At 42.6% G+C, this 13,574-nt stretch overlaps 1 protein-coding gene across 1 annotated transcript in view; it reads left to right on the plus strand.

Annotated features, from left to right (window-relative positions):
* Nucleotides 1-13,574, plus strand: part of LOC115463719 (stimulated by retinoic acid gene 6 protein-like) — a 393,767-nt gene that overhangs the window by 309,036 nt on the left and 71,157 nt on the right. Inside the window, exon 17 of the mRNA XM_030194443.1 lies at nucleotides 3,543-3,662. Within this exon, the coding sequence (XP_030050303.1) occupies nucleotides 3,543-3,662 (120 nt within the window). The remainder of the gene's footprint in view (nucleotides 1-3,542; nucleotides 3,663-13,574) is intronic.

Genomic DNA, 13,574 nt, shown 5'->3' on the forward strand with positions numbered 1-13,574 from the left:
CTTACCAGCCGCTGACCACCATGAGCCGAATATCGATCCCTAAGAAAATAGCTAAATAGCTGTTTCGTATATGAAGCTGCATTCATATACTGGCTAAAATCGTGACTAAGCGTAAATTTCTTTATAACTTTTAAAACATACACAAAAAAATCTAATCTATAGGGAGTGTTTAATACATGTAATATTAACAATGAGAAACATACAAAATTATCTGTTCTTGCTACCATCTCTTAATAAATAAATAAATAAATAAACTAAGGGGTCATTTCACTAAGCAGCGTTAGGGCCTTATTCTGTAAAGGTTATGCTCCTAAATTACGAGCCTAATCTATTTTGGAGCATAGAGTATGCTCGTAATTTAGGAGCATAACCTTTATAGAATAAGGCCCTAAGGGGTCCTTTTACTAAGGTTACTGAACGTTATACCTTGCCTTACCTCCACTCACATATTCTGAATTACTTACTTATTACTTCTAATTTACCTGTTTTTCTTTGTACCTTATTTGCAACAATATTTTGTATTCTATTAATGATGTCCGCCTTTGCGACGTAATGTAAGCCACATTGAGCCTGCAAATAGGTGGGAAAATGTGGGATACAAATGCAGCAAACAAATAAATAAATAAATAAGGTGCGCTGAAAAATGGCCTGCGCTGGTGTAGACGCGTGTATTGGATGCGCACAGGCCCATCTTTCAGCATGCCTTCAAAAAAGGCCTCTTTTTTGGGGGCCGAAAATGGACGTGCGGCAAAAAAAAAATTGGCATGCGTCCATTTTGGGCCTGTGACCTTACTGCCAGCCATTGACTTAGCGGTAAGGTCTCACGTGTTAACCGGGCGGTAATCGTCAGCATGCTTACACTGCTTATTACTGCCTGGTTAGCACCGCGCGCTGGAAATTTTCCGGCACATGTAAAAAATTGAAATTACCACCCAGGCCATGCGGTAGCCGGGCAGTAGTTCGAATAGGCGCGCGTTGGGCATGCGTAGGCACCTATGCGGCTTAGTAAAAGGGTCCCTAAGTGCTAATGCACAACACAACAAGCAGCCTAACACAGGACATGCTAAAGCAATTGGTGCATAACTGTTAGTGCTCAGTTTGTATGCATAGGCATTCCCAGAGGCAAAGAATAGGCAGAGTAGGGGAGAGATTGGCGCTTTTGCATGTATTAAAACACACATCTTTGCCCCTATTCTTGCACATAATAACATAAAAGTTGCCATATTGAGTCAGACCAATGGTCCATCTAGCCCAGTATCCTGTTTCCAACAATGACCAATCCAGGTCACAAGTACCTGGCAGAAACCCAAATAGTGGCAACATTCCATGCTACCAGTCCGAGAGATAAGCCTTGGCTTTCCTCAAGTCTAACTTAATAGCATGTTATGGACTTTTCCTTTAAGAATTTGTCCAAACCTTTTTTAAACCCAGAGACGCTAACCGCTGTTACTATATCATCCGACAAAGAGTTCCAGAGCTTAACTATTCGTTGAGTGAAAAAATATTTCCTCCTATTTGTTTTAAATGTGCTTTTTTGGAGTGTCCCAATATTTTATACTTTTTGATACAGTAAAAAAAACAATTCACGTTTACCTGTTCTATACCATTCAGTATTTTATAGACCTCAATCATATCTTCCCCTCAGCTGTCTCTTCTCCAAGCTGAAGATCTCTTTAGCTTTTCCTCATACGAAAGCTCCTCTATTCCCTTAATTATCACACTTCCCTCCGAGCAGGTATCAATGCATGCACAAATTTTCCCTGGGATAATTTTTGAAGACACATGAACACATATCTCAAAGGAGTTAATTGGAACTACATAATTTGATTTTGCCATTTGTGTTCTGGAACTGCTCCCTTGATACGGCTGAGAATCAGCAAAACAGTTTGCTTTAAGGGATTCATTTATTGTGATTTTGGCACTTCATTAAGATAAGCTATTTGTTAGTTAATGGTGGTGATTTGTTATTTCTTGAACGTAAGCAATTGCTGGAATTTTTGGTGGCTTGGGATTGAGGTCCGACTGCAATGACTTTCCCTGGGTTAGCACATAATCTGGCAGTCACTGTATAGGATTCATCTGCCTTATTGTTAGAGGTTTCTTTTCTTTTTCTATATTTTTATTTCCTGTTTGACTCCAACAATATTGTGGACTAATGGATGATATATATTTCCTCTATTAAGGGGTTTCCCTGTATTTCTATGTCTGTTTCTGATTTCTTGTTCAAAAAGCGGTAGAACTAGAGGACATGAATTGAGGTTGAAGGGGGGCAGACTCAGGACTAATGTTAGGAAGTATTTTTTCACGGAGAGGGTGGTGGGTATGTGGAATGCCCTCCTGCGGGAGGTGGTGGAGATGAAAACGATAATGGAATTCAAACATGCGTGGGATAAACACAAAGGAATCCTGTTTAGAAGGAATGGTTACGCGGAATCTTAGCAGAGATTGGGTGGCAACGCCGGTAGTTGGGAAACAACACGGGAGCTGGGCAGACTTCTGCGGTCTACGCCCTGATCGTGACTGAATAGATAGGGATGGGCTGGAGTGTAAATTTTAAGGGGCTTTGACGTAAGCTTCAGAACTTAGTACAAGAACAGTACTGGGCAGACTTCTGAGAATAGCAAGGACAAATCAAACTCGGGTATACATATACATTATCACATACCATGTAAAATGAGTTTATCTTGTTGGGCAGACTGGATGGACCATACAGTTCTTTATCTGCCATCATTTACTATGTTACTAAATACATGCTTGAATGTTATGTTGAAATTCTAAAATCAGGACAAATCAAATCAAAAGATAAGTTATTTGTTAGAATTGTAGTATGGCAGTACCTTTTATCTTGGAATGCAGTTATGTGTATTGTGGATATGTTTGGCAGGTTAAGCTTGGCTGACGTGTGGGTTGCAATGATAGTTTGGTGAAAATAGGTCCTGAGGCAGTGGGTTCAGTATTCACTTATTGGTGAAATTAAGGTCTTGTAGTTTTGAGCTACCCTGTGGTTCATAATGTTTATCACTGTCATTCTGCTGAATTTGAGTTGGCTCTACTTATTTCTTTTACCTGCTGAAGCTTTATATTTGTGGTATTGTACTATTTATCTTTCAGGCAGAAAATACGTGACTGTACCTGAGCTGATGGACAGAAGATTGAAAATAACATACTGTCCGATGGGTTATAGGAGCTGGTGGGGATAGAGGGTAACTGGGGCAGTCTCTGAAGGCAGTTTGGGGGTATTGAGGTCTACAGGGTGGGAGGTGTGACTATGAAGTACAGTCTTTTGTTTTTAGGTTGTATTTTGGCATTTGTTTCATTCAGTGCTTTTACTGATAACAACACCATTCCGGGCTTGTCTATTAATGGTTCCCAATGTTGTGGTTTATAACTATTAAATGAAAATTAAATGAAATAGATGTATAACTGGATCCTTTACACTAATGTATGCCATTCCTGTATAGGTGCCCCATTATAAAATTTATCTTCATTATTAACAAAATTGAACAGTTTCCTTATGTAATGATTTTCGTGTTCTTTTTAAGTCTTACAGTGGTGATTGCCATGTCACTCACGATGTTACAGGTTATAGTAGCCTCAAAGTTTTTCCTTCAGCCCAAAATTTCACCTGAAGATAAGAATAAACCATTGGCTCTGAACAACAGGTAAGTGCTTAAACATTACATTTAATAAAAGGAATTGGTGGGTTTTGTGATACAGTTAGACTTCAGGAAAAAAAAAAAAAAAGACCAATCCAGCGATTTGAAACGATTTAAGATTCTCATATGTGAATTTCTGTAACTAGGCACCTGATCAGCTATATATATATAGTGGGATGGGGGAAGGTTCATTTTCCTCTGTATTACCATGTAGAGATTTGGTTCATCCAAATTTATTTTGGCCAGAACAAGGTAAACAGCAAGAGAGATTTGGTGTTTTGCTGAACACTATGGAGCTCATTTTTAAAGCACTAAGGGGCCCTTTTAGAAAAGGCATACTGAAAAATGGCCTGGGTAGTGTAGACGCGTGTTTTGGGAGTGCGCAGAATCATTTTTAGCGCACCTGTAAAAAATGGCTTTTAAAATTTTTTGCTGAAATGAAATGGCAAAATGAAAATTGCTGCGTGTCCATTTTGGGTCTGAGATGTTACCGCCAGCCATTGACCTAACGGTAAGGACTCATGTGGTAACCGGGCGGTAATGGTCTACGCACATAAAATGCCGATTACTGCCTGCGCGCCAGAAAATAAAAATATGTGCATTTCGGACGAGTGCCAAAAATGAAACTACCGCAAGGGCCATGCGATAGCCGGATGGTGCGTTGCGTGCACGTAGGCACCTACACAGCTTAGTAAAGGGCCCCTTAGACATATAAAGTTCCATAGATTACTATAGAAATAAAACAATAGAAATAAAACAAAATAAGCAAATCTTGGTAGATGACAGATTTGCTTATTTCCGATCTGACGAAGAAGGGCAACCTTCAAAAGCTAATCAAGAAATGTACTAAGTTATGTCCAATAAAAAAGGTATCATCTTATTTTCTTTTTCATGTTTTATTTTATTTTGTTTTATTTCTATTGATTACCTTTAAAAGTGGACTAACACGGCTACCACACCTCTCTACTCATAGATTACTATGTAACTTTGCAAGTCTGTTATCATCCTACTGGGACAAGCAGGGTAGTGACTGGGACTCGCTCCTGCTTGGCCATGTCAGGGATTGGGCTGACATCTGAGGCAGCTGACGTCAGATGCCAGACCCTATTTAAACATACCTCTGGCCTGCATAGGACGCTGTAGCATCTCCAGCTGTGAGCTTACCTTGTTTCCACTTAGTCTGTGCCTGTGGCACAGGGTGAATTTTCTGTTGTTTGGTTACCATCTTTTCCCCTGGTCTGTGTTCGTTCTGTGAGTCTGTAGCAGCCAGCTTCTTCTCTGATTACTTAACTGCTATGCAGCTGTGTTCAGTTCTCGGCGTCTGTTGCTTCTGTGTACCTTGCATTTCTCTTCCCTGCTGTGTGTGTCGGCTGAGTCCGTGGTAAATGTTTACTTTCTTTGTTTGGATTTTCCTATTACCCTTTATCTTTTGTATCTGTTGCTTGGTTCTTGTGAGCACTACTCCTTGTCTGACCTGTGTACCTAGAATCAGTCTCTCTCTGTAGTCTGCTTAAACCCTTTACCTGCTGTATCTGTTGTTTGGTTCTTGTGAGCACTGCTCCTCATCTGACCTGTGTACCCAGAAGAAGTCTGCTTTAACCCTTTACCTGCTGTACTTGTTGCTTAGTTCTTGTGAGCACTGCTCCTCGTCTGAGCTTTGTACCTAGAAGCAATCTCTTTCTGTAGTCTGCTTTAACCCTTTACCTGCTTATCTTTTGCTTGGTTGTTGTAAGCACTGCTCCTCATCTGAGCTGTATAACTAAAAGCAGTTTCTCTCTGTAGTCTGCCTTACCCTTTACCTGCTGTTTGGGGACTGCTCCTTATCTAGCTGTGTTCCTTCCATTGGTGGCACTGTGTGATGCTGTGTGTGCGGCCCATGTACTAGTGCCTTCTGGGACTTCTTTCTGTTCTTTTCCCTTCCCTTATGTGTGTTTGGGTTCCAGTTTGGCCTTGCGGCCTGTGTGCTTGGTCTCTGTACATGTGGGTTCCAGTTCGGCCTTGCGGCCCGTATGAATGGTCTATTCCCCTTCCTGGTGGTGCTCGCTGGTCACCCTGAGTGTGCTGGGCTTCATGGCCATTGTTACTGTGTGGCGTGAGCTTGGTCTGGCCTAGGCCTCAGCCTAGGCACAAGGGCTCTTGACCAACCTAACAAAGTCTAAGTGCTTTGAAAATACACCTCCATTTGTTGTAAAAATAAGTAAATAGATAAATTGGACCGAAACATATTTGCAAAGGCTTTTCATGCTATATATTTGTTTCATTACTTTCATTTCATATTTATAAGGTGCTCTGGATGAGTTACTTTGGGGCTCAGTTTCAAAGCACTTAGACTTACAAAGTTCTGTAGGTTACTATTGTGAAACCTAAAAATAATACAGTAAGGATTAGGTTCTATATATGGCACCAAAAAATTGGGGGCAGAAAAATAACCCACTTAGTGCTACTCTATAACCCGTGCCTAACCTTAGCTGCAGTTTATAGAATACACGTAGTGCTCCAGACCCATGACTAAATTTAGGAGCAACCATTTACATCAATTAAAATGTGGGTGTAAATGGCTGCGCCTAACTTAGGTGCAGATCGGGCGTATTCTGTATCAGTACACGTTTCTAGGAACACCCACAAACCGCCCATACCCCTCTCATGGACAAACCCCATTTAGAGATCCACGCATTCAAATTTACATGCATCACTTTACTGAATACGCTTAGAAAATTGCATGTGTAAATTCTAATTAGTGCCAACAATTGCCCGTTATTGATCAGCTTGTTAAACAATTAAGTTGCGCATGCAATTTGACAGCACTGCCAAATTTGCACACACAACTTTAGCCTCCATTATAGAATCTGGGAGTAAATGCATAAAAATATATTAACACAGTTCATACAAATTGAAATGAATTATGTGATTTAAAGCACTCATATACCATTGATAAATCTCAAGCACTGATATGAGTCTTATGTACTGACCTTACACTCATTGTATATCACTTTTTTTAGCATATTTATTTTATTTTATTGTGTATTGATTGAATTGTTGAGTATTGATTTTATGTCATTTTTATACATACCATAATAATAAACTTTTAATTCTATTGTTTCTGGGTTTTGTTCAGCCCTCCTCTGTTCCCACTTCCCTGCATACTGTGATTTAAAGCATTCCATCCTAAAATCCTTTGTGAAGGGGACAGTAGAGGAAAAAAACATAGTAACATAAAGAGGCATTTTCGATATGACATCTAAGTCTGAATTTGTACGTTTTACAAAAACCGTCCAAATTCAGAACAGGAAAAAGATCATTTTCAACAAAAAAAAGTGTCTTTCCCTTTTGAAAATATTGTTTAGAAAAATGTTTTCTGATTTGGACGTTTTATTTTTTGGTCCATTTTCAAACAAAAAACGTCCAAATGCAAAACCTCCAAAGAGGAAGAGTGGCTTAATGGTTAGTGCAGTGGGCTTTGATGCTGGCAACATAGGTTTGATTCCCACTGCAGCTCCTTGTGACCTTGGGCAAGTCAAGTGCACAAGAGGCATTTTTGGATATGACTTCTAAGTCTGAATTTGAACTTTTTTTGTAAAACGTCCAAAATCAGAACAGGAAAGAAGGTCATTTTCTACAAAACAAATCTAGCTTTTTCTTTTGAAAATGCTGTTTGGAAAAACATTTTGTGATTTGGACTTTTTATTTTTTGGTCCATTTTCAAACAAAAAACATCCAAATGCAAAACTTACAAAATACACAAGAAAATCCGCAATAGAGTGAAACCATTTACATGTTCTAAGTGCGGTAAAAGCTTTAGTTGTAATGTAAATCTCAAAGTGCATCAGAGAGTCCACATGGGAGAGAAACCTTTTGCATGTATAGAGTGTGGTAAAAGCTTTGATCAGAAGGTAAACCTCACAATGCACCAGAGAATCCACACAGGGATGAAACCATTTACATGCACTGAGGAGGTAAACGCTTCAGTTGCATTGGGACAGATAATTAGGGAATGTACACTCTTGTTATGAAGTATGGAAAAATAACACTCTGGTATTTAGATACAGTGGTGGAAATAAGTATTTGATCCCTTGCTGATTTTGTAAGTTTGCCCACTGACAAAGACATGAGCAGCCCATAATTGAAGGGTAGGTTATTGGTAACAGTGAGAGATAGCACATCACAAATTAAATCCGGAAAATCACATTGTGGAAAGTATATGAATTTATTTGCATTCTGCAGAGGGAAATAAGTATTTGATCCCCCACCAACCAGTAAGAGATCTGGCCCCTACAGACCAGGTAGATGCTCCAAATCAACTCGTTACCTGCATGACAGACAGCTGTCGGCAATGGTCACCTGTATGAAAGACACCTGTCCACAGACTCAGTGAATCAGTCAGACTCTAACCTCTACAAAATGGCCAAGAGCAAGGAGCTGTCTAAGGATGTCAGGGACAAGATCATACACCTGCACAAGGCTGGAATGGGCTACAAAACCATCAGTAAGACGCTGGGCGAGAAGGAGACAACTGTTGGTGCCATAGTAAGAAAATAGAAGAAGTACAAAATGACTGTCAATCGACAAAGATCTGGGGCTCCACGCAAAATCTCACCTCGTGGGGTATCCTTGATCATGAGGAAGGTTAGAAATCAGCCTACAACTACAAGAGGGGAACTTGTCAATGATCTCAAGGCAGCTGGGACCACTGTCACCACGGAAACCATTGGTAACACATTACGACATAACGGATTGCAATCCTGCAGTGCCCGCAAGGTCCCCCTGCTCCGGAAGGCACATGTGACGGCCCGTCTGAAGTTTGCCAGTGAACACCTGGATGATGCCGAGAGTGATTGGGAGAAGGTGCTGTGGTCAGATGAGACAAAAATTGAGCTCTTTGGCATGAACTCAACTCGCCGTGTTTGGAGGAAGAGAAATGCTGCCTATGACCCAAAGAACACCGTCCCCACTGTCAAGCATGGAGGTGGAAATGTTATGTTTTGGGGGTGTTTCTCTGCTAAGGGCACAGGACTACTTCACCGCATCAATGGGAGAATGGATGGGGCCATGTACCGTACAATTCTGAGTGACAACCTCCTTCCCTCCGCCAGGGCCTTAAAAATGGGTCGTGGCTGGGTCTTCCAGCACGACAATGACCCAAAACATACAGCCAAGGCAACAAAGGAGTGGCTCAGGAAGAAGCACATTAGGGTCATGGAGTGGCCTAGCCAGTCACCAGACCTTAATCCCATTGAAAACTTATGGAGGGAGCTGAAGCTGCGAGTTGCCAAGCGACAGCCCAGAACTCTTAATGATTTAGAGATGATCTGCAAAGAGGAGTGGACCAAAATTCCTCCTGACATGTGTGCAAACCTCATCATCAACTACAGAAGACGTCTGACCGCTGTGCTTGCCAACAAGGGTTTTGCCACCAAGTATTAGGTCTTGTTTGCCAGAGGGATTAAATACTTATTTCCCTCTGCAGAATGCAAATAATTCATATACTTTCCACAATGTGATTTTCCGGATTTAATTTGTGATGTGCTATCTCTCACTGTTACCAATAACCTACCCTTCAATTATGGGCTGCTCATGTCTTTGTCAGTGGGCAAACTTACAAAATCAGCAAGGGATCAAATACTTATTTCCACCACTGTATATGTAATGAGACCTCCTTTTTATCTATAGATCTGAAATCAAAGCCCAAATCTACTGATAAACAATAGACACAAGGCTCAGATGTTATAAAAAAAATAGAAAGCTTGGCATCAGGTAGAATAGTGGAAAAGTGACATCCCAGAAAAGCAATAGGGCATCCTTGGGGGCACTGCAGTGGACTTTATAAAATGCTCCCAGGTACATTTCTCCCTTACATTGTCTGCTGAGCTCCCCAAAACCCACTACCCCCCAACTCATACCACTACCATAGCCCTTACAGGTGAAGGGAGCACCAATATGTGGGTACAGTGGGTTTTGGAGGGCTCACAGTTTCCTCCACAAGTGTAACAAGTAGGGGGAGGTAGAAGCCTGGGTCCACCTGTCTGCAGTGCACTGCACCCACCACTAGTCTACTCCAGGGACCTGCATGTTATTCTAATGGACCAGAGTATAACATCAGAGGCTGGCAAGTAATATATTTAATCCCATTTTTTGGGGTGGGAGGGGTATAGTGACCACTGGGGGAGTAAAGGGAGGTGATCCCTGATTCCCTCCAGTGGTCATCTGGTCATTTGTGGCACCTTTTGTGCAGAGTGGAGGAGTAGCCTAGTGGTTAGTGCAGCTATTCATTATAAAAACAGGTCTAGCTCAAAACATCTAAGTTTTAGTCCTGGACGTTTTTGTTTTGTTCTATTATGGCTGAAAAACGTCTAAGTCCTAGGGACGCCCAAGTTCCATCCTGAACACGCCTCTGCAATGCCCCCTTGAGATTTGGACGTACTTCTGATGGTCTTCAGAGAAAAACGTCTAAAAATAGGTTTTGAAAATACTGATTTGGACGTTTTTGTGAGAAAAACGTCCAAATGCAGACTTGTGCCACTTTTTGGATGTTTTTCTCTTTTGAAAATGAGGCGGATAGTAACATAGTAGATGACGGCAGATAAAGACCTGTACGGTCCATCCTGTCTGCCCAACAGGATAAACTCATTGTATGTGCTACTTCATATGTATACCTGACCTTGATTTGATCTTGCCAATTTCAGGGCACAGACTGTAGAAGTCTGCCCAGCACTAGATTTGCTTCCCAATTACCGGTGTTGCCACCCATTCTCCGATAAGCTTTTGTGGATTCATTCCTTCTGAGCAGGATTTTTTTGTGTTTGTCCCACGCATTTTTGAGTTCCGTTACTGTTTTCATCTCCATCATCTCCCGTGGGAGGGCATTTCAAGTATCCACCGCCCTCTCCATGAAAAAATACTTCCTGACATTTTTCCTGAGTCTGCCCCCCTTCAACCTCAATTCATGTCCTCTAGTTCTACCGCCTTCCTGTCTCCGGAAAAGGTTTGTTTGCAGAGTAATACCTTACGTCTGTATCATATCACCCCTGTTTCTCCTTTCCTCCAGTGTATACAGGTTCAGGTACTCCTCGTACTGGGGGAATAATTCTATAAAGAAGGTGCTAACATTTACCCAACAAATAGCACATGTAAATAATTAGTAAGCAAGCAGCTCTTACTTACTTTTCCAAGTCCCCGGGGTATCACTTCTAAGAAACATTTATCAGATTTATTTGCATATCAGGCGACTAAATTCTGGGAATTTTTACCACCAAGTTTGAGATTTTTACCCAGTTATGGCCTGCTTAAAAAGAATCTTAAAATTTTATTGTTTAATAGATATATGATCAACAAATAATTAATTATACATGGTTGGAAATTTTAAAAATGAGTTGATCTTTCTTCTTTGCTAAATTGTAACATCCTAGGCAAATTGTGTCCTATTGTTTTGCTGTAACCCTCTGTGAACTATTTGATATGGTATTAGCGGGCTATAAGTGGCTTAACTGTAACTGTAAATGGCAAAACTTTGCCTAAGCGCTATTGTGTAATTATGTGCATACCTTCAATAGCATGTATTTGGCAGGTGGGCCTATACATGAGCAGCAGCTGGGTGAATTGTGGGTGGGATTGATACAGACTCAAGAAAAATGTCAGGAAGCATTTTTTCACAGAGAGAGTGGTGGATACTTGGAATGCCCTCCCGCGGGAGGTGGTGGAGAGGAAAACGGTAACGGAATTCAAAAATGCGTGGGATAAACATAAAGGAATCCTGTTCAGAAGGAATGGATCCTCGGAAGCTTAGCGAGATTGGGTGGCAGAGCCGGTGGTGGGAGGCAGGGCTAGTGGTTGGGAAGAGGGGCTAGTGCTGGGCAGACTTCTACGGTCTGTGCCCTGAAAATGGCAGATACAAATTGTCATGACTGTGGTCGTGATCCCTCTCTGACTCACCTTATTTCCGATGGTCAGCTGCTGAGCTGGCTACTGCCTGCATGATTGTTCCAAGCCTCACTTTGGTGCTCAGTGTGTATTTCCTGCTTCTGTCCTGTAGGGTTTCCACTTCCTCTGTGTTTCAAGCCTCACTTTGGGTTCTATGTATTTCTTGTCTCTGTCCTGTTTATAAGGAAGTGGTGCACTTTCATTCTGGGCCTTTGTAATGCCAAAGGTCTCCAGGTTAGTCCGTGTGCAGTGAAGCACTTCTGCCTTGTTTATAGTCTGTGTGCCTGTGGGCACTTCTGCCTTGATTTCTTGTTGCTTTCTTCATAGCCTGTATGCCTGTGGGCACTTCTGTCTTGATTCCTTGTTGAGGGTGCCTGTGTGCACTTCTGTTTCTGTTCATCTCGGTCTGTTCGTGTGCTAGGTTCTGTCTTCTGCCATTGTTCTGTTGTTTGTCTGTGTGGGTCAGCTTTGTGTCCTGCCTAGTCTGCCTTGCTTGTTCTAGTCCCCTCTACCTTAGCTTCAGCCTTAGTTCTGTTGTTTGTCTGTGTGAGTCAGCTTTGTATCTTGCTTGTGTCTGCCCTGTTTGTCTTCAGCTCCAGTCCCCTTCCTGCTTATCTCTGCCCTGTTTGCTTTCAGCTTCTGTTCCTGCCAAGCTTGTTTGAGTATCCTGAATCCTGCTTTAGTATCCTGAATCCTGTTCCTGCCAAGCTTGTTTGAAAATCCTGAATCCTGCTTGAGTATCCTGAATCCAGTTCCATCCAAGCCAAGTCCATGCCAGCATTGGTTCCAGTCCAGCCAAGCCAAGTCCGTTCCTGAATCCGATTCCAGCCAAGCCAAGTGCATCCTGAATCCTGTCCAGTCCTGCTTGGGGGGTTTTGCCTCCTGCTGCCACTCGACGACAGTAGGCCAAGGGCTCACGTTGTTCCAGAGTTCATGCCTGTTTGTTCAAAGCCTGGGATCGTGACACAAATCAAAGTCAGGTATACACATAAAGTAGCACATATGAGTTTATCTTGTTGGGCAGACTAGATGGACCGTACAGGTCTTTCTCTGCCATCATCTACTATGTTACTATGTTACAAGCACAACTTATAGTTTAAGTTATAGGGTAAATTCTATAAATAGTGCCTTAAAATCGGCACCAAAAACCCGCGTGGCTTAGTTTATAGAATATGCTCACATGCCATTCTTGTGACTAAAATTTAGGCATGCCCATTTAGGCCAACTAAAACAAGGCCTAAATATCCGCACCTAAGTTAGGCTCAGTTTGGATATATTCCTGTAATCCGTTGGGTTGGTCGTGAGCCCTTGGGCCCTGGCCGAGGCCAGCAGGGCGCCGACCCAGGCCAAGGGGAGACCGACCCACCACCGCACATCCCAGCTACACAATACCCCCTAAGCTACCCCTCCCCCCAGTCCCTCAGGAAGAAGGGAAATAGGCATACAGGCGGGCCTCGCGGCCGAACCGGAACCCACGCAGACAGAGCCACTCGTGCGAGCCTCACGGCTGAACTGGAACCCAATCACACACAGGGAGGGGTGAAAGAACCCAGAGGGCCCCAAGATGCCAGACACGTGCTGAACACCAGCAATAGGGCAGAGGGGGAAACAAAGGACCAGAGCGGGCCACGCCCACGCAGGGGACTAGCGCAGGACAGGGGAACTAACACAGCAACCCCCCCCCCCCCCCCACCAGGGTAGGCGCCCCAGGCAGAAGCCAGAGGAACCAAACACAAAAGGGAGGCAGAAAGCCTTTGCCTCAAACCCACTGTAGACAGAGGCACACAGAACACAAAGGGTTAAGCTTGTAGAGCCAGCAGAGAGAGAGTGCCATAAATCAACAAACAATCAGAGAGAACACTTCCCCTCCCGAGAGGGAGTGAGGCCCATCCAACAAACACACTGGCAGAGGCAGGAATACAATACACACAGTACACAAAGGGTTAAACTCACTGAGCCAGCAGGCCCGGACACTGGGAAGAGAAATCCTTAAAACAAACAAAC

This window comes from Microcaecilia unicolor, chromosome 2 (assembly GCF_901765095.1).
Source record: "Microcaecilia unicolor chromosome 2, aMicUni1.1, whole genome shotgun sequence".
Lineage (NCBI taxonomy): Eukaryota > Metazoa > Chordata > Amphibia > Gymnophiona > Siphonopidae > Microcaecilia > Microcaecilia unicolor.